Genomic DNA, 22,272 nt, shown 5'->3' on the forward strand with positions numbered 1-22,272 from the left:
CTCCAGAGGCTCAACTTACAGAACCAGTCAGGACAGCCGCAAAATTATTATTTCTTAAAAAGCCTTTGTAGCTACTTCAAAATTAATGCTAATGAGAAATAAAGTTAGTATTTTCCTTAGAACTAAAAACAAAACATTCACTGCCTCATTAACTCAAAAGCCACTATTCACGGAACTTCCCAGAATCCGTGTGCCGACTTGCTGGGGCCCGGGAGCCCCGGCTGGAGCAGCTACAGCCTCTTCTTCCGCAGCAGCTGCCCGTTGCCTTCCGGCCTGCTCTTGGCTTCTGGCTGTGCAAAGTTCCAGTCCACGGGATGGAGAAGCTGCTGAGTCTTCTTATGGGTCCAGTATGGATTAATGATTAGTGTAAGCAGAGCCAGTCCAACCAGGTAGAGTGCCAAATGAGGCAGATACAGGCTGCTGACCAGGCCATCCCAGTGCCAGAAGCACACCCACCACATGTGGTAGGTCAGGACCATGCGGCAGTGAAACATGTGAATCATCAGCCACTGGTTGAGCTTCCAAAACAGAGAATCAGACCAGCCCGCCTGCACAGAGACAAAACAAATGCACAGATCAACACAAAACTGCCAAAATTCATTCTTCATATCACAAAAAGGTATTTGCTACCTTACTTACCGAACAAAACAAATTCATTTCAAAGCAACAGAATTTCCTCACCAGAGCTCTGCTCTCACTGGGCTTCATCCTGGAAGGAGACCACTGGCTCCATGCGCACAGGCCAGCAGGGTTGACCCTTGCTTGCTCATGCTGTTCTATTCCTCTCGCTCTTTGACTTCTGCTCCGTAAAGCTATGATAAATTGAACCTTTCTTTCGGCCTCTCTTCAGTCTGTTTTATCTTGAATTTGCATATATTAAGCAAATAAGCAGTACTTATTTAGCAAAACCAGACACAGGGACATCAGGCTCCTGTACCTAGACCCTGGGAGAAAAATCTCTTAGAAGAGTTAAGTTTAGGATAAAGAATGTTTCCTGGTTTGTTTAGTCCTTTAACACAGGCCAAAATGGGCTTGCCTTAAAATATGCTAAATTTAGTCGGGCGCGGTGGCTCAAGCCTGTAATCCCAGCACTTTGGGAGGCCGAGACGGGTGGATCACGAGGTCAAGAGATCGAGACCATCCCGGTCAACATGTTGAAACCCCGTCTCTACTAAAAATACAAAAAATCAGCTGGGCATGGTGGCATGTGCCTGTAATCCCAGCTACTCAGGAGGCTGAGGCAGGAGAATTGCTTGAACCCAGGAGACGGAGGTTGCGGTGAGCCGAGATCGCGCCATTGCACTCCAGCCTGGGCAACAAGAGCGAAACTCTGTCTCAAAAAAAAAAAAGAAGCTAAATTTGCAGTGAAACTAGTTTCCAGCAGTCCTAGCTAAAACAAAGAAGGGAACTTGAGGATGATAAGCATCAGACCATGGATACGTAGGGGGACCCAGGTAGGGAGGCCTCGTCAGCACCAAGACAGTCCAGAACATGCCCAGAAAGAAACTCATGCCCAGAAGACAGTTGTTAGGGACGAGGGGCACTGGAATGCAGGGACCACTGTGAGATCAGACCAGGAAAGAGGTGGGCTGCCATATCTAGGCAGAGACCACATGGAGTTCTCAGGAAAGGGGATGACTTTACTAGAGCTGCATCTGTGACACTCTGAAGAGGGCCTGGCATTTCCAACTTCTAAGGGTCACTAAATCAAAAGGAAGTCCACTCTCAAGTTACAAAAGCATGTTCCACAGTTCACACATACACAACAATAGAATCAACGACTTAAGGGTTGCCTTACAAATGTATCGGAAAGAAAAACAAGGACTTTGTTGTTTGAAATATTGAATTTGTCTGAAAACAACTCATTAAAACATTGGAATTGTCTCCCACTTAGATCAGACATACCCATACCCTTTTCTTTTACCAGCAGTGATGACCTTATCCGTATGTAATACCTGTTACTCACTGGATGTGTGTCTCAAAATTCATATGATGAAACCCTAACTCCCAATGTGATGGCACCCAGAGGTGGGGCCTTTGGGGAGTGATGAGGGTGGAATGAGGTCATGAGGGTAGGGCCCCAGGATGGGATCAGTGTCATAAGAAGAGGAAGAGACTCAGAGCCTTGTTTCCCTTCCTCCATGTGAGGACTTGCAGTCTCCAGAACTGTGAGAAAGGAATTCCTGCTCTTCACGCTGCCTGGACTGTGGCAGTTTGCTGTGGCAGCCTGAGCTAAGACAGTATAACTCCTCCCCAGCAAAATATTCTAACCTGGGCCAGGTACGGTGGCTTACGCCTATCATCACAGCAGTTTGGCAGGCTGAAGCATATAGTTCACTTGAGGTCAGAAGTTTGAGATCAGCCTGGCCAATACAGCAAAACCGCATTTCTAATAAAAACACAAAAAAAATTAGCCAGGTGTGGTGGCACACCATGTAATCCCAGCTATCTGGGAGGCTGAGTAATGAGAATCACTTGATCACAGGAGGCAGAGGTTGCAGTGAGCTGAGATCACACCACTGCACTCTAGGCTGGAGAAAGAGCGAGACTCTGGCTCAAAAAAAAAAAAAAAAAAAAAAAAAAAAAAAAAAAAAAAAAAAAATTCTAACGTGTTTTTCTGGTATTTTAAACATTTAAAGCTCAGGTATACTAGCTCTCCTAGGCATGCCGCTACTCCCAATGCTTTGACTTGCTATCTTTTGACTTTAGGATGGTGCAGAAGTGGTACACATTCAGTAGAAACCATCCTTCCAGTACCCACATAACCATCGTTTCAACTTTCAGTACAGCATTCACGGAATTACATGAGATGTTCCACATTTTGTTGTGAAATAGGCTTGTGCTGTATGATTTGGCCCAACCTTAGGCTGATGCAAGTCTTCTGGGCATGTTTAAGGCAGGCCAGGCTTCACCACGGTGTTTAGGAGGCTGCTTGTGTTAAACACATTTCTGACAGGATATTTTTAACTTATGATGGGCTTATTGGGCTGTAACCCCATCCTGAGTCAAAAAGCATCAAAGTCTGGACAGAAAAAATCAGTGTGAGGAAAATTAGATGAGAAAGACCAGTGGAACAGAGCAGTGCCGCATGGCTTCCGTAACTGTCATGGAAGTCTTTCCCAGGTCTCAGGGGGGACCTCAGGGCTCCCACATGCGCGTCACAGCACCCTCATGCACACACACCAATTCAGAGACCGCCGGCGCAGCTTTCCACAAGCATGACATGCCAAGCGCTTAGTTCACCCCAACTCCAGGTGCAAACAAAACACTCCCACCTGTGCTTAGGGCCACCTCAAGGTGGGTCGGGACCACACACTTCCCTCACACTCAGCCTTGCTGAGGCACAATGACCACTCAGGAAGGAGGGAGGAAGCACGAATCCCAAACAAGCCTGGAGCCTCCAAACTGAAGGGGACAGGGGAGAAACTCACGCAGAGCAGAAGAACTCATGGTTGTCAGTTCTGGGCGGTTAAGTGACATGGGATTGAAGGGAAATGTGAAGAGTTAATACTGTTATTTCTTACTTGTGAAATTATAGAGTTAGGCTACAAGTTCTTGAAGTTCTTGATATCTCTAAAGCAAAAGTCACAAATGTAGCTGGTTCTCAGCTGCTGGGGTGACTGCAGATCCTGGTTGGCCTGGGACAGTCCCTGACATCCTTATCTGGGTGGTAAACAGTGGAGTCACGCTGACAACTGGCCACAACCAGCAGTTCCAAAAGTGGTGAAGGACAATGCTGGACTCTGGCGCAGGCAAGTTTTCAATCTCACACCTCCTGCAGACCCACAGTGGCAGCACCAGGTGGGCCCACACAGCAGGACCAAAGCTCAGCATCCTTGTTTCGGCCAACACCACGCAGTGTATAGATGGTGGTCCCCCATGAGCTTATAACGAAGCTAACAATTCCTATCATTTACTATTTTACTATACTATACTTTTCATCATTGTTTTAGAGTGTACTCCTTCTCTGATGAAAATAAAGTTCACTATAAACAGCCCCAGGCAGGTCTTTCCGGAGGGTCCAGAAGAAGGCACGGTCATCACAGCAGGTGGTAGTCCCGTGTCTGTTACTGCCCCTGAAGTCTCTCCAGCGGGTCAAGAAGTGGAGTGAAAGACAGTGATGTGGATGATCCTGACCCTGTGCAGGGCCAGGCGAACATGCATTTGTGTCTTAGGGTTCAACAATTTAAAAAAAGTTTTAAAAATTAAGAAAAGCTTATGGAATAAAGGTATAAAGAAAATATATATACAATGTATTTGTGTTTTAAGCTAAGTGTTATTACAAGAGTGGAAAAGTTTTAAAAAATTAAAATGTATAAAATAAAAAAGTTCCAGTAAGGTTAATTTATGATTATAGAAAGAAATGTTTAAAATAAATTCACCTGTAATCCCAGCACTTTGGGAGGCCAACGTAGGCGGATCACGAGGTCAAGATATCGAGACCATCCTGGCTAACATGGGGAAACCCCGCCTCAACTAAAAATACAAAAATTAGCCAGGAGTGGTGGCACGAGCCTGTGGTCCCAGCTACTCGGGAGGCTGAGGTAGAAGAATGGCTTGAACCCAGGAGGTGGAGGTTGCAGTGAGCCAAGATTGTGCCACTGCACTACAGCCTGGCGACAGAGCAAGACTCTGTCTCAAAATAAATAAATAAATAAATTCAGCATAGCTTAAGGACACAGCGTTCATAAAGGATACAGGAGTGTACCGTGATGTTCTAGGCCCTCACACTCGCCACTCATGCTGACTGGCCCAGAGCAGCTTCCAGTCCTGCAAGCTCCATTCCCAGTTAGCGGCCTGCACAGGTGAACCACTTTTCATCTTTAACACGGCATTTTTACTATACCTTCCTGTGTTTAGATGTTTAGATAAACAAATATTTACAATTGTGTTACACTTGCCTACAGTATTCAGTAGGGCCATGTGCTGCACAGGCGTGCAGCCTGGGAGCAATGGGCTCTGGCGCATAGAGCCAAGGCATGGAGTAGCTTCGGCATGCGGAATGGCACTCTAGGATGGGTGCTCCGTGACGAAATAGCCTAAGGACACTTTTCTCAGAACGTACCCCGTTGTTAAGGACTGTACACGGAACAGAATCACACGCTGTGCCCTCTCTTGGGTCTGGCTAATGTCTCTCACTATCACTGTGTAAACCATCCAGATTGCTCCCCACCCCTCTGCTGTGTGGACAAACCCAGCTGATAAGCCCTTTCCACTGATGATGGGACTTCACTAGGGTTCAGTATGAGGCCAAAGGAACAGTGCGGCTAAGACAATCCCAGTGCCTGTGTGAGTACTGGGGCACAGACCTAGGCATGCAGCTGCAAGGACACCGGAAGTCTCACACACTGTTACCAAACTGAAGACACTCAGCATTTACCGAGTAAACAAACGGCTGAGAAAAACCAAAGGAAAGACAATGCTCCTTCTGCCACACAGTGGACTGCTGCATGGCTACACAAACGTGTGCCCCTCACAGAGTCCATATTCTAGAACCTTCTGTCATCACATGTATGTGTGTGCACTGGAGCAGGGCCACACATAAATCTGCCCCTCACCGATTTCACGTTCCAGAACCTTCTGTCATCACATGTATGTATACTGGAGCAGGACTACATGCATATCCAACCCCCATGGATTTCACCTTCCAGAAACTTCTGTCATCACATGTGTGTGTACTGGAGCAGGGCTACTTGCACATCAGCCCCTCAGAGTTCACCTTCCAGAACTTTCTGTTATCATGTGTGTGTGTACTGGGGCAGGGCCACACACACACATCTGCCCTTTATAGATTTCACCTTCCCGAACCTTCTGTCATCACATGTATGTATACTGGAGCAGGGACACATGCATATCCAACCCTCACAGATTTCACCTTCTAGAACCTTCTGTCATCACGTGTGTTTACTGGAGCAGGGTCACATCCACATCAGCCTCTCACAGAGTTCACCTTCTAGAACCTTAGTCATTACGTATACTGGAGCGAGGCCACATGGATATCCGATCCTCACAAGTTTTTACCTTCCAGAACCTCTGTCATCACAGGTGTACTGGAGCATGACCACGCATACAGCTGCCCCTCACAGATCCCAGCTTCCAGAACCTTCTGTGTGTACAGAAGCAGCCACACGCAAATATGCCCCTCACAGATTCTAGCTTCCAAAATCTTTTGTCATCATGTGTGTGCTGGAGCACCACTACACAGGTGTGCCCCTCAACAGATTCCAGCTTCAATCTTCTATCGTGTGCTGGAACACCACCAGCTACATGTGTGCCCCCCACATAGATTCCAGCTTCCAGAATCTTCTGTAGTGTGTGCTGGAGCACTGCCACGTGCACACGTGCCTCCCACAGATTCTCGCTTACAGAAGACTGCAAATCATCTTTGTCATTACCCGGTGCCTGGCACAAGGCCTGGTAGAGTGCTCATTACTACTCATGAGAGCGTACAGTATCAACAGGAGTGAAAAGACTGTGTGTCTGAAGACAAAGCACCGAAGAGTCGATGTTCTGAATGTCAGAATCCTCTGCGCTGGCTGGAAGGCCCCACACAGTGATAAACCGTAGAGTACACCATGCGCTCAGCCCTGGGCTCTCGTGAGCTCGGTCTTCATTCACTAGACCATTCCCTCACAATTCACAAAAACCTCTCCTCCACCACTTTCCTCATTTACTGAAAGTAGTCATCTTGTTTTTATTTGTTTTTTGAGACAACCGCTCTGCGCTCTGTTGCGCAGCCTGGGGTGCAGTGGTGTGATCTTAGCTCATTGCAACCTTCACCTCCCAGGTTCAGGCAATTCTCCTGTCTCGGCCTCCTGAGTAGCTGGGACTACAGGCATGTACCACCATCCCTGGCTAATATTTTTGTGTTTTTAGTAGAGACAGGGTTTCACTCTGTTGGTCAGGCTGTTCTCAAACTCCTGACCTCGAATGATCCACCGCCTCAGCCTCCCGAAGTGCTGGGATTATAGGCATGAACCTCCGCGCCCAGCCAGTCACCTTAAATTCTCAATAGTCAAAGCAGAATACTACCACTACCTTAAGTTTAGAAAACTCAAAGCTGGAGAACTGAGAATTCTTCGGGTTTACTAAAGCACTAAAATTTTTGTAGTCAGTCACCAAAGGCTTTGAGAAAAGTAGCAAAATCTATAGGAACAAAATCCGTGACATGACACATGCAAAGCTCTGGAGCAGGGCAGAATCTATCAGCTTTAAAAGAATTTAAGTCTCGGCCGGGCGTGGTGGCTCAAGCCTGTAATCCCAGCACTTTGGGAGGCCGAGGCGGGTGGATCACGAGGTCAAGAGATCGAGACCATCCTAGTCAATATGGTGAAACCCCGTCTCTACTAAAAATACAAAAAATTAGCTGGGCATGGTGGCATGTGCCTGTAATCCCAGCTACTCAGGAGGCTGAGGCAGGAGAATTGCCTGAACCCAGGAGGCGGAGGTTGCGGTGAGCCGAGATCGCACCATTGCACTCCAGCCTGGGTAACGAGAGTGAAACTCCGTCTCAAAAAAAAAAAAAAATAGAATTTAAGTCTCGTAGCTTTAAAAGAATTTCAATTAAATATATAGTTGCCCTCAGTATCCTTGGGGGGACTGGTTCCTGAGCTCCCTGCAGATACCCAAATCCACGGATGTTCAAGTCCTTTATATAAAATGGCTTCGTATGTGCATATAACCTAAGCACACTCTCCTTTACACTTTACATCATTTGTACATTACTTATAATACCTAATATCATGTAAATGCTATATAAAGTTATTACACTGCATTGGTATTTACTTGTGATTTTTTTTATTGTATTGTTATTTTAGATTTTTCTCAAATATTTCTGATCCACAGTTGGTTGGATCCATGGACATAGAATTCATGGATACAGAAAGTCAACTGTATACATATGCATATATATAAACACACACATGTATATATAAAATATATATAAACGACAGTGGTTTTTGCTTGTTTGTTTGTGTGTGTGTCTTTTTTGTGGTTTTTCTTTTTTTTGAGATACGGTCTCACTCTTGCCCAGGCCAGAGTGCAGTGGTGTAATCAAAGCTCACTGTAACCCTGAACTCCCAGGCTCAGGTGATCCTCCCACCTCAGCCTCCCAAGTGGCTGGTACTACAGATGAGTGCCACCATGCCTAGTTAATTTTTGTATTTTTTGTAGAGATGAAGTTTTGCCATGTTGCTGGTCTTCAGCTCCTGGGCTCAAGTGATCTGCCTGCCTTGGCCTCCCAAAGTGCTGGGATTACAGGTGTGAGCCACCACACCTGGCCTGACAGTGTTTTTGTATCACCTCATTTATATTCCAGAACAGTGACTCTGTGGATAAATTATATTTAGATGTTTGAGTCCTATGTCATTCATTTATTAATTCTAAACATGTCAGAATCAAATCCAAGATGAAATACAAAGAACAAGCCACTGTGCTTGACTTAGACACCCAGCCTAAATTGATGGTGATATATCGTCTTTATATCCTTTAGTTCTGATCCAGTTAGACCTTAGTGGGGGAGAAATGCTGAATCCTCATGCCCTACCAAACAAGAATCTATCAGCTTTATAAGAATTGCAATGTTTTAGACACAAAGGTTTTCTTACAGCATTTAGCAGTATTTCAACTAGTACAAAACAGAACTATCTAGACCTACTGGCCCTGAGCTATATTAATTTAGGTTATAATTTTCTGTTATTGGGGTCTGTTGGCTTTATGCAGTTGACATGAGCAGGGTTAGGAGTAAATACTTAAATAACCCTTTACTCATTCTACACAAACAGCATCCTAAAACCTTTAGAGAATGTGCAAACTCCGAAATAAAGTCTCGCTCTCTGAGTCTATCCTCCACCACCACACCTGGGGACACCTGTGTCAGCAAATCCTGCAGGAGGCGCTGTCCCCACACCTGGCTCCAGGAGAAGTTCAGATAAAACCCTTGAGAAATCCAACACTGCTTTCCCCTGAGGACTGGAGAGACAGAAAGACTCATTTCTTTCCTTTCTTTTTATTATTATTATTTTTTAAAGAACTTGTAATAAAAAAATAAAAATACAAGTAACTGTTAACTTATTTCTCAAAACACACTAATGATCCCAAGCACACGACCTGATAGGACGTATTAATAGCTGTCACTATTTACCACCTTTTTTAGGGCATCGCTAAGAGTGGGCGCTGTGCTTTCCTTTCAGGAGCTGTATTTTCTGCCACAGCTGAGTCCTGAAGCCCGGTGTTTCCAGGTGGGCGGAGCAGGCCACAGCCTCTTCCTCCAGCACACACCTCTCCACTCCACACTGATCCCACTAGAGAAACCTGGGGAAGTCACAGCCCTGCCCTGCACCCCCAGAAGCCTAAACTCTTATGGAAAGGACATGCACAAAGATGCTGACGGGGTCTCAGGTCACAGCATCTGTCCTAAAATGACCCCGCACTTGGGCCAGCAGCTTCACGCTCAGTCATTTGCTCAGCAAGGAACTCAGTAGCTGGGTCACTGGAGGGGCTCTCTCAAACCATTCATGGTTCCAGCCTTCTTCCCTGGTAAGGTCTACCCAAATCACACCTGCCCCTGAACTCCTCCTGCCACCACCCAAACCACACGCTCCCGAGGAGGCCTCCAGTATCGCTCTCTGTGGCTCCATCTACTTCCATGGCCACCCTGTGAGGCTCTGCGCTGCTGATGACCGTGCCTCACTCACCCTCGTTCACTTGGCCCAACAAGGATGTGCCCACCTGCTCCTCCTGCACGAGGTCCCCATCTGGGGATTTCCTGTCACCATGCTCACACAGCCCATGTGGCACCAGACGGGGCCAACCTCAGGGGACAGCAGGAACATGAGCTCCTCCTTGAGTTCTCAGGTGCCAGCACAGTATCTGACACCCGGCTGGGGTCCACGGTGTTCACAGTATTCACCACCGGGCTGGTGTCTATGGTGGTTACACACCAAAAGTCTGTACTGTTTACACTGTAGTGCACTTTTGACGGACTGATACCATCTACCCACCTAGCCCCAAAGGCAGGAGCGATTTGTTATGCTTATTTTCCTCTCAAGGCTACCAGTGTCCTGTACACAAGAAACGTGCAATAACGTGACCCATTCGTGTGAATGGTTGAACATTTGAAATTTTATATAAAGTATCCCGTAAACAATGGGATGAGTCACAAAACATAGCAGGAATCCACGTAAAAACAATTTTAAAAAAGAGTTTAACATGAAGAACATTTTGACATCAAAATGACAATCAAGTGAAAAACATTTTTAAAACGTATTCTTCAAAAACAGAAAGAAAGTGTTAGGCAAATAGTTATGCTAGGTCCCAATACTTCTGATCACCAGTAAAACAACCTTACTCAAAAATAAAAAGCAAGCAAGATACGTGTGTACACACATATTACTTCAGTTTGTTTTAAAGTATTAAAAGAGGCTGGGCGCGGTGGCTCACACCTATAATCTCGGCACTTTGGGAGGCTGAGGAGGGCAGATCACGAGGTCAGGAGTTCGAGACCAGCCTGGCCCCAACACAGTCAAACCCTGTCTCTACTAAAAATACAAAAAAATTAGCCAGGGGTGGTGGCGCTCACCTGTAGTCCTAGCCAACCGGGAGGCTGAGGCAGGAGAACTTGAACACTGGCGGCGGAGGTTGCAGTGAGCCGAGACCACGCCACTGCGCTCCAGCCTGGATGACAGAGTGAGATTCTGTCTTAAAAATAAATAAATAAAAATGTGGAAAAAAAGCATTAAAAGAAAGAAAAAATAAGTGCTTGCAGACACTATCTACTGAGCCATAAGATCTATGGAGCTTTCTTTCATTAAGAAGCAGAGAGCCTAAGAGATTTAAAATTAAGAAAATTGCATTCAACTAAAATGAGCTTATAACTGAATGTGTATGCTGCAATCCAGTCTGCCGATGAGTTTATGGCACTGTCCACGACATTCTAACCAGTAATTAGATGTGTGAGGTACATGTCCTCTTCTGCTGATGTGTGCAAAAGCAGCACATGAAACGCTTACCTTTAAGAGCATCCAGGAAATGCAGGTAAAGGGAGTGCTCATCTCCAGGAGCAACGTGGTCATAGCTAGATAGTGGCCAGCTTGGAGGCTGACTGAGCAGCCGAGAAAGCCGAGAAAGGCAAAGAGATGGTGGACAGCCAGAAACAGGTCAAATGTTCGGAAGGCCAAGTTGGACAGGTGGACTGCGACGTTTTCAAAGAAAAAGAAGCCCGTGGCCGTCGTGATGTGAAACCAGCACCAGTTCTGCTGGCCACGTGCCTTGTCGGCATGAAGCACAGGGTCCCCCAGCAGAGCCCACAGGCCTGCAGCCGTGCTCTGAACACCAAAGACTGCACGCGTGGCCGCCAGGTCCCAGAAGACCTTCTCTCTGGCCACCAAAGAACGGTACGTGGCATTCAGAGAGGACGACAGCTGGTGGCAGACCACAAAGACGCCCAGGTAGAAGACAAAGCCAGCGACCACCAGCGTGGAGCGGATCCCCCAGGAGGCATAGTCCAGGTCAAAAATGCTCTCTGATGCGCCCCCGTTGTTCACAGGATTCATCGTCCTCAGCTGTATTCTGAAGGAGTCCTGGGGCCAACACAGCCCAGGCCCTAACACAATCTTGTCCAAGAAAATGTTGTCAGTGAAGTGATCCCTGGGATTGTCAGGTATCCATCTTCAATCTAAAGAAAAAAAAGATCATTCATGTTATGTTGACTAAACAGAGGCAAGGACACATCACTCCCCCAGGCATGCCAACAGTATAATACAAAATGTTTCTTTTAATTCTGTACCTTATTCTTAATGCATTTAAAGGACGCATAAACATAGCAAGGTAACATCCACTGACAGTACAGGAAGAAAGAAAATGAAACTAAAGCTAGAGCGGTCCAGCTGTGAACAGGAGGCAGGAGAGCTGCTGGCAGGAACAGAAGATCCTATGCTCCTCCTGTGGGCACCCCACGAGCAAGACGCCCACTTTTACAGTAGTCCTGCTCAGTCACACAATTCAGACATCATAGGATAAAACATACTTAAGTCATTCCACCGGGATACACTTTGTTACAGCACTGAACTTCCAGACCCCAATAAAAGAGCACCATCTTGGTGCTCTGAGGTCTGTGGCAAAGTTACTTACGGACAATACTGGGTTTCAAGCAGTCCCCAGGTGTGCCTGGGTTCAAATCTCTGCTCTGCCATACACTGGTCACAGGACCCTCAGACTTTTCAGGGGCTCGGTTTCCTCCTACAAAAGCGCACAGTGAACGCTGATGTCACGACCTGGAGCAGCACCTGGTGCACCACAGGCCTCATAACTCGTATTTCAGTGTCATGATCACCACCACTCACTGCCATTCAGATGCTGCTATATAAAATGTCCTTAAAAAGAGTGGAGAAAACACAAGTCCTCGGGTCCAGTCTGTTAACTTGCAGATGGTCTGAACTGTTCAGTATCTCCTCTGAAATGAGTGCCCTGGAGCCGATCTGAGAAGGATGCTCCCATGCCCACTGCTCGGCCCACTTCAGATAGACACAAGAACAGCTGAAGGGCTCTAGCCTGCTAAACCCACTGAGAGCCGTTCTGTTCATGTGGCTCCGAATGGTCTTCCCCAGGTTCTGAGAAGTACCTGCTGGATGAAGCCCAGGCCCCACGCTAGACTAGAGCATCTTAACCGTCTTCTCCAGCTCTCAAAATCAAGAGGGCAATTCTTCTTAACCCTGAAAAACAACGCCTTCAAGGGCCAGTATACAATGATCACATGACCTAAGGGCCACAGACAGAGTTTACCAGAACCTTGTTTCAAAACCTCATTTTCTCCTAGTCACAGTGTCTGCCTCCAGGCAGGAAAAACATTGTTAATTAAACGGGTGCATTTGCCTATTCAAAAACAAGTTCAACTAAAATAAATCAATAACTACATCAGAGATTACTACAAACAGCTCTACTCACATAAACCAGTAAACCAGGAAGAAATCAATAAATTACTAGACGCTTGTACTCTACCAAGACTAAACCAGGAGGAAGTTCAAACCAATAGACCAATAACAAGGGTTGAAGTAGAGGCAGTAATTAATAGCCTACCAACCAAAAAAAGTCCAGGTCCAGATGGGTTTACAGCTGAATTGTACCAGACATACAAAGAGGAGCTGGTTCCATTCCTTCTGAAACTGTATCAAACAATACAAAAGGACGGAATCCTTCCTGACTCATTTTATGAGACCAACATCATCCTGATACCAAAACCAGGCAGAGACTCAACTAAAAAAGAAAACTTTAGGCCAATATTCATGATGAACATCTACACAAAAATCTTCAATAAATACTGGCAAACAGATTGCAATAGCACATCAAGAAGCTTATCCATCATGACCAAGTAGCCTTCATCCCAGTGATGCAAGGCTTGTTCAACATACACAAATCCGTAAATGTAATTCATCACATAAATGGAACCAAAGACAAAAACCACATGATTATCTCAATAGATGCAGAGAAGGCCTTCGATAAAATTCAACAGCCCTTCATGCCAAAAACTCTCAATAAACTAGGCACTGATGGAGCATATCATAAAATGATAAAACCATATATGACAAACCTACAACCAATATCATACTGAACGGGCAAAAGCTGGAAGAATTCCCTTTGCAATCAGGCACTAGACAAGGATACCCTCTCTCACCACTCCTAAGAAACGGTATTGGAAGTTCTAGCCAGAGCAATCCGGCAAGAAAAAGAAATAAAGGGTATTCAATTAGGAAAGGAGGAGGTCAAACTGTCTCTCTTTGCAGATGACATGAATGTATACCTAGAAGACCCCATCATCTCAGCCCAAAATCTTCTCAAACTGATAAGCAACTTCAGCAAAGTCTCAGGATACAAAATCAATGTGCAAATATCACAAGCATTCCTATATACCAATAACAGACAAGAGCCAAATCAAGAGCAAACTGCCATTCACAACTGCTACAAAGAGAACAAAATACCAAAGAATACAACTAACAAAGGATGTAAAGGACCTCTTCAAGGAGAACTACAAACCACTGCTCAACGAAATAAGAGAGGACACAAACAGATGGAGAAACATTCCATGCTCATGGTTAGGAAGAATCAATATCATGAAAATGGCCATACCGCCCAAAGTAATCTACAGATTCAACGCTATCCCTATCAAACTACCAGTGACCTTCTTCACAGAACTGGAAAAAAACACTTTAAACTTCATATGGAATCACAAAAGATCCCAAATAGCCAAGACAATCCTAAGCAAAAAGAACAAAACCAGAGGCATCACACTGCTGGACTTCAAACTATACTACAAGGCTACAGTAATCAAAACCGCATGGAACTGGTACCAAAACAGAGACATAGACCAATGGAACAGAACAGAGACCCAAGAAGAAACACCACACATCTACAGCCTTCTGGTCTTTGACAAACCTGGCAAAAACAAGCAACGGGGAAAGGAATCTATGCTTAATAAGTGGTGTTGGGAAAACTGGCTAGCAATGTGCAGAAAGCAGAAACTGGACCCCTATCTGTCACATTACTCTAAAATTAACTCCGTATGGATCAAAGATTTAAACATAAAACCTAACACCATAAAAACACTAAAAGAAAACACAAGCAAAACCATCCAGGACATAGGCATAGGCAAGGACTTCATGACTAAAACACCAAAAGCATTGGCAACAAAAGCCAGGATAGACAAATGGGATCTAATTAAACTCCAGAGCTTCTGTACAGCAAAAGAAACCATCATTAGAGTGAATCGGCAACCAACAGAATGGGAAAAAATTTTTGCAATCTACCAATCTGACAAAGGGCTAATATCCAGAATCTACAAAGAACTAAAACAGATATACAAAAAAAAAAAAAAAAAAAAAAAACAAACAACCCCATTCAAAAGTGGGTGAAGGATATGAACAGGCACTTTTCAAAAGAGGACATATATGAGGTGAACAAACATATGAATAAATGCTCATCATTACTGGTCATTAGAGAAATGCAAATCAAAACCACACTGAGATATCATCTCACGCCAGTTAGAATGGCGATCATTAAAAAGTCTGGAGACAAACAGACGCTGGAGAGGATGTGGAGAAATAGGAACACTCTTAAACAGTTGGTGGGAGTGTAAATTAGTTCAACCATTGTGGAAGACAGTGTGGCGATTCCTCAAGGATCTAGAAATAGAAACTCCATTTGATCCAGCAATCCCACTACGGGGTATATACCCAAAGAACTATAAATCATTCTACTATAAAGACACATGCACATGTATGCTCATTGCAGCCCTGTGCACAATAGCAAAGACTTGGAACCAACCCAAATGCCCATCAATGATAGACTGGAAAAGAAAATGTGGCACATTTACACCATGGAATACTACACAGCCATAAAAAAAGATGAGTTCATGTCCTTTGTAGGGACTTGGATGAATCTGGAAACCATCATTCTCAGCAAACTGACAAAAGAACAGAAAACAAAACACTACATGTTCTCACTCATAGGTGGGTGTTGAACAATGAGAACACGTGGACTCAGGGAGAGGAGCATCACACACTGGGGGCAGTTGCAGGGGTAGGAGAGAGACAGTAGAGGATGGGGAGGGAGGTGAGGGTAGGGAGGGATAATATGAGGTGAAATGCCAGATATAGTATGCACCTAAAGTAAAATAAATAAATTTTTTAAAAAATCAATAACTTTTCTCTGCAGCAATGTTAAAACAGTTTATTCTTTCCCTGTACTTTCATATTTCTGCTATCCACAACCAATCCATTTCCTGTTCTAACTTAAGTTTGACAAAATTTGGAGATTACATAAAATCGGCTTCAAGTCCCCAACACACTTATGAGCTTTTCTGCCTCCACCCTGGAAGACAGTCCAGTTAACACGCCAAAGATGTCATGAGAACCTGTGCTCCTGTTTTTCATGCTATCCTTTGGTTAAGGCCGTGGAATGGCTTCTCAGCAGCAGCAGGGAAGGCCTGAATTCCTTACTGTAATCTACAGGACTCTGCAGAACGTGATCCATCTATTATACCTTCTCTGGTTCCACTCTCCCCACTCCCTGCCTCTCACTCCATGCCACCACCTTCCAGTCCTGTGAAAACACCACACTCTCCTGTACCTCTGGGTCTGCAGCTACTGGGCCCTCTACCTGGAAAAGTCTTTACCTCCCTGCAGCTGGCACCATCTCACCTGTCAGGTCTTCGTGTAAAGTCCATTTGCTTCAGAGTCCCATGGGCTGGGTTAAGTAGCTTTGCTACAAGCTCCTGATGCATCCTCCACACACTCATTTTTGGTACTACAAGTACTTACGGAATCCTCACCTCTACTGGACAGCAAGCTCTGAGAGGGCACAGACCACACCTGGTTTCCATCACTGCATCTCCTCTGCCGGACGCAGCACCGAGTCCAAGGTGCGCCCTCAAGAAACATTTGTGGAACACATGAACAGATGCTAAATCATGCTCAAGGGGTCCAGTTTACCTAAGCCTGAACCCGTCTGCAAAGCTGCAAACACCAGAGCCTCAAGTTCTCAAAACTGGAAGGGACCTGTAAGGGATTCCAGCCTTTCCTTTCACATGGCAGGAACCCCACGCACACAATGAGGACATAGGAACAGCTACTGACAAAGCCTCAGATCCCACCCCTCCCCCCTCACCCAGTGTGCAGGGACCTGCCCGGACATGGCAGTTCTGCAGGGAGTGGGGACTCCTGTCTATCACAGCCAGCGAACAGAGAGCAGAGCTCTGAGCACTGTACTCCCCACACAGCTGGACCCTCTGCTCTCTGGAAGGGACCCCAGAACGGACTGAACTGTGAGGCAGCAGGACTAGAGCTGGAAGCCAGGAGGAGCCCTTCATCTGTGGCCATTCAGCAAAAGGCGTCAATTGTTATTCAGGCAAGATGGTCACTGTAACCACACCCCAAGGATGCAGAAAGCACTAGCTCACTCAAGCTCACATTGAGTGTGAGTCCTGGGACCTAATGCAAATCACAAGGGAACACTGTTAACCCCTAACCTCTTGGTTTGATAACAGTCGTACAATCAAAGGCAAAACAGTACCAGTGTTTTTCTGTTTCTCCATTAACATTCCAGCTTTAATACAGGCTGCCTCTGTGCAAACACAAATCTGACGGGGGAAAGACAGCACCGGCATTGATGTTTCTCCCTAGAGAAACGGCTCCCATGTCCTGCTGGTGCGTGTGTTCAGGGCATACAGGTGTGCTCTCTGATAGACGCTTTGATGATGACTGAGAGGGTGGCATGCCCACGACCAACACCTGTGGCCCACACCGCTGGTCACGTTATGTCAAGATTCCCAGGTACTTACACATCTCCAAGCACACCTGTGTGAACTTCTCTTCAAATCAGGTTTAGCACAGTCGTAAGGGACTGGTAAGAGCGCTCTGGTATTCAGTGCGCAGCAAGGCGTCTTCCGACCCCAGTGCACTTCACAGGAGCAGACCACCCTCAAGTGCAGCCAGATGCCGGGACGGGAGACCGCTCACCAGCGTTAAAGAATACCAGGCTGGGCTGGGTGGAGACCGCTCACCAGCATTACAGAAAAGCAGGCTGGGTGGAAAAAACGGGTATGAAGCACGGAACAGCAATTCATTAAAGGAGTTACCCTGAAGAACACTGTTAAAGGTTAAAATATGGACCCCTCCTAACACTTCTTGTACTTTTCCACAAGTCGGTCATGAGATCCGGGTTACAGGTCCCATTTTGTCACAGTTGCATCAATGTGCTCTTGGCCAAGACACCTAACTTCTGTGAGACCTTTGCCTTGAGACAGAAGGGTCCCTCACTCCGTAAGGCTCTGCCCAGAGCAATGACTCTCTACCTCAGTGGAAGTGATGAGCCCAAGTGAGGCTTCAGGAAGTCTTTGGTTTGGTCAAGGTGGGAGAGGCTCCAGGACAGGAGAACCAAAGGACCAAGAACAGTTGGCTTAGTGGGTTCTGAACTTGGTTTCACTATTTAGAAGCTAAGAAAACACATCTCAGGCCAGGCGTGGTGGCTCATGCCTATAATCCCAGCACTTTGGGAGGCTGAGGTGGGTGAAACACTTGAGGCCAGGAGTTCAAGACCAGCCTGGCCAATGTGGCAAAACCCTATCTATACTAAAAAAAACAAAAAGTAGCTGGGCATGGTGGTACATGCCTGTAATCTGACCTACTCGGGAGGCTGAGGCAGGAGAATCACTGGAACCCAGGAATTGGAGGGGGCAGTGAGCCGAGATCACGCTACTGCACTCCAGCCTGGGCAACAGAGCGAGACTCCATATCAAAAGAAAAACAAACAAAAAAAGAAAACAAGTTTCTTTCTTAACCGCTCTGGATCCCAGTGCCTGACTATGGAAAAAGAAACACACAGAGCAATGGGAAATGAAGTACCTACTGCGAGCAAGATGTTCAACCAGTTTGTGTGATTGAAGAGTGAATAGCTGCCAGGTCTTCAAGCTTTCTAGATGCCTTTCTGGAGAGATTACTGTATCTACAGAAAGAATGGCAGAAGCAGGCGAGCCAGAGCTGAGAGTGGGCAAACCCTCCTGGCAGTCACAGAACAGGTGCCAATTAGGGATGCAGAAACAACAGATCATAAAGACCAGAACGCTACTACCCCTTTGAATCCCGTAACAAATCCCCATTCTGATTCTTTGCGCAAACCTGCCGATTATGTGTGGCCTACACAGCAGTGTGCACAGGAACTTTCTGGGCAAGCTGGTGCTGCTCTGGTCTACGTTGTTACTGTGGGTCTCGGAGTTTGGTCAGTGCCAGGCAGCATCCTCCAGCCAGGGGTTCATGAAGGAGGTGAACTCCTCAGCTGTCTCAGTCATGAGGGAAGGCCAGTCCCAGGGCCGGGGTACCAGCATCCAATCCAAGCAGCCAGTCTTCCTGGAGCCCTGCAGAGCTCTGCTGTCCTCTTTTGTGGTGTCAGGGTTGTACTGAGAACAGCCGTGGTTCACCCCAAGTCACAAGGCGGGTACCCACAGAAGTGCGGCTAGGCCGTGGTCTGGCAGGCAGCACAGAAGGGGTATGGGAAGAGCTCGGGTTCTCCTTTTGCTTCTATTTCTGCTCCTTGACCCAACCACAACCCTCTCACTCTTGATGTGCAAAATGGGGTACTGGGGTTCCCACCGTTCCCTTGCTATGTGCTTTCTTCATGTCACACCTGCCATGAGGCTCAGGCCAGAAGGAATCCTCAAGTGTAACGTGCAGCTGGAAGTCACTGTTCCTTCCTCGGGTCAAACTGGAGGCCAAACCTAATGGACCCATTCTGTCCTTTCACTCTGGAAGGCCTGCAAGCCCTCCACACGAGTTCCTTTCCTCTCTGCAGTACAGAAGTGGAGCCGGAGAAGAACAACTCCTGGAAGGCCACCATCTCCTGACTCTGCAGAGCTTCATGTTCTTTGGGGAAAATGTATATAAAAAGCTAGTCTTATAAGATTCTGTGGTTTCAGCTCTTCTACAGCACTGGGCCATGCAGTTTAAAAAAATCTGAATGTGGCCGGGCACAGTGGCTCAAGCCTGTAATCCCAGCACTTTGGGAGGCCGAGGCGGGTGGATCACAAGGTCAAGAGATCGAGACCATCCTGGTCAACATGGTGAAACCCCGTCTCTACTAAAAATACAAACAAATTAGCTGGGCATGGTGGCGCGTGCCTGTAATCCCAGCTACTCAGGAGGCTGAGGCAGGAGAATTGCCTGAACCCAGGAGGCGGAGGTTGCGGTGAGCCGAGATCGGGCCATTGCACTCCAGCCTGGGTAACAAGAGCGAAACTCCGTCTCAAAAAAAAAAAAAAAAAAAAAAAATCTGAATGCAAACAAATCAGGAGTGTTAGCGCTGTTGCTGTAGTGTGACTGGGAGCTGGGCTCAGTGGCCACTGGAACCCTTGGGCTGTGTCATGCATCTGTGCGCTGTTCCGGTTTACTGAGGGCTAAACTGTTATGGTAACAGCATTTTTTTTGTTTGGTTGAGATAATTTATCCAAACTTGGAAGTGAACTCAAAAAGGAGAAAATGGCTGCATGCTGTTTTCCCTGCTAACACAAGTTCAGTGTTTGACAACCCCAACAATCACTTGACTTTCTAGGAGCAGTAACAATTTACCACTGACGGTAGCCCACACATTTCACAATCTGCAAAGCTAATTCTCCTTTCCATCAAGAAGAAAAGACAATCCCAAAGGGTGTAGTTTCATTGCATGCAGGATATTCACATCTTACAGCTAATCCAGCAATATTTTCTCAGCCTTCCTTTTACCCACTCACTAAGAAAATCCTAGTTTTGTGTACTTGCTTTTGAACTGGCATTGCTAACCTCCTGGATCCTGGGTTAATGACTGAAATATAACCTGACAAGAGCTGCTTACATGAAAATTATACTTCTAACATTTTGAAAATTATACATCGATGGTTTGTAAAAATGTTTTCCAAAATCAAAAGAAATATATGTTTAGCAAAATTTGAAAAATACGAACAAGCATAAAAATACAAAAATAAAAACTTACGATTCTCTTACACAGCTCCAAGCACTATCACTATTTTTTGGTGCCTGCTGGGCCAACTGTTTATCTAGATATAAACTCTTCCCTTTTTCATAAAACAGGATAAAATTATACAAGCTGCTCCCTGGTCTGCTTCTCTTCTTTCAGCAACAGCTAATCCTCTTCTGCCATATTGCTGCATTACGGCTACCCGGTGTCCCATCAGGCTTTCACCCAGTTCCTTGTTATCATAAGACATTCTGTAGTGAACATCTCTGAGGCCATCTAGAGAACCTGTGCTCTTTTCGTGAAAGTCGGATGCTCAGGAAGAACTTCCATAACAACTACAGCCTAGATGACGGCCAGTGTATTAATGCTGTTTCTGAAAGGCAAGCACAGACTGTCCCAGCTCAGTAGCGAGCTGTGACCATATTCCCTCAATCACCCACACTTCCTTCACCATTGCTTTTTCCTCTCAAGACGTTCCTGAAAAGTTTTACGTAAATAAAAATCAAAATATGGGAGTGAGATCAACAGGAACTGGATATTACAGATTTCACACAGAGGGTAAACTCAAACAGGAGTCAGAAACAGTCCCCTCGCCCCAGTCTTTCAGAGAATAGTCACTTACAGCAGAACCTACACAGGCTGAGAAGTCCCTGGCTCCCCTCCCCACTGTCCATACCAACCCCAGAGCAGCTGGCGATAGGGCCCAGTGCCCGGGTGGCTCCCACCCCCTGCTGACCTGACCCAGTGCCCGCCCTCACCCCCTACCCCGCCCACGCTTTGGTGACCCGACCCACCGTCCCCGCCCCCTCCTACAGGTGCTGACCGACCCAGCGTCCCTCCGCCTCCCACCACCCTGGTGAGCAGCTCCGTGTCCCCTTCCGCCCCAGCTAACTCGGTGACCAGTGGAGGCCACAACCACGTGACATCTGCTGTCCTTGACAGCAGCTCCGACTGCACCCAAGGGGCACCGCAGGAGTCGTCTCCCAGCCTCAGGGGCACGCAGGTGAGCTGACCATACCTGCCCAGCCGGTGTTTGGGGAGCGAGGTCAGAGGCGAGGGCGCCACCCCCGCCTCCGCCTCCGCCTGTCCCCTCCCTCCGTCCGGCATCCGCGCCGCTCAAGGGCTCCAAAGTCAGAGTCGGCGTGAGGAGCCCCCCACGCCCACCGTGCACCCGCGCGGGCAGGACTCGAACGCCTCTCACCCCGGGAACCGCCCAGGCCGGGGTGCCGCACGCCCACCAGCAGGCAGGGCTGGGACCGCAGACGCTAGGAGCCACCCTGGCCCCTCACCCGGGCTCCCCCTGACCGGGGCCATCGCGCGCCCACCTGGGCTGCCCCTCACGTGGGTTCCTGGCCTCTCACCTGGGCTCCCGCGCGGTCACCTGGGCTCCCGGCACTCTTCGGCCCCTTCACCCGGGCTCCCCCTCACCCGGGCTCCCCCTCACCAGGGCTCCCCGCTCTCGCTGCCGCCCCGCCCCTGCAGGACTCCGGGTAGTCACTGATCACACTGCCGCCGGGTCTAGACGCTCCGGCCTCGAACGCGAACTGCGCAGGCGCGCGAGCACGCGCTCCGCGCCCCAGGGGGCGTGGCTACGAGAGGCCCCGCCTCGGCGCGACCAAGGCGGGGCGGCGGGAACGGGGCCACTGCCGGGCTGAAGTAGTCAAGCGTGAGGGGCGGGGCCGGGCTAAATCGCGGCGTGAGTGAGGCGAGAGGCGGGGCCGGGCTGAACCGCGGCGGGCGCAAGGGGCGGGTCCACGGCCGGGCTGAACAGCGGCGGGT

General features: G+C 47.4%; 1 protein-coding gene across 1 annotated transcript; it reads right to left on the minus strand.

The window, feature by feature from the left end:
* Positions 1-27: 27 nt before the first annotated feature.
* On the minus strand, positions 28-22,044 carry CLN8 (CLN8 transmembrane ER and ERGIC protein). Its single transcript, XM_010351466.3, has 3 exons — positions 21,855-22,044; positions 11,010-11,674; positions 28-548 (listed from the first exon to the last, which is right to left on the minus strand). Exons 2-3 carry the CDS (start codon positions 11,550-11,552, stop codon positions 231-233), a joined length of 861 nt encoding a protein of 286 aa, XP_010349768.2. The 5' UTR covers positions 11,553-11,674; positions 21,855-22,044; the 3' UTR covers positions 28-230.
* Between the last annotated feature and the right edge of the window lie 228 nt (positions 22,045-22,272).

The sequence above is a fragment of the Saimiri boliviensis genome, chromosome 13 (genome assembly GCF_048565385.1).
Source record: "Saimiri boliviensis isolate mSaiBol1 chromosome 13, mSaiBol1.pri, whole genome shotgun sequence".
Lineage (NCBI taxonomy): Eukaryota > Metazoa > Chordata > Mammalia > Primates > Cebidae > Saimiri > Saimiri boliviensis.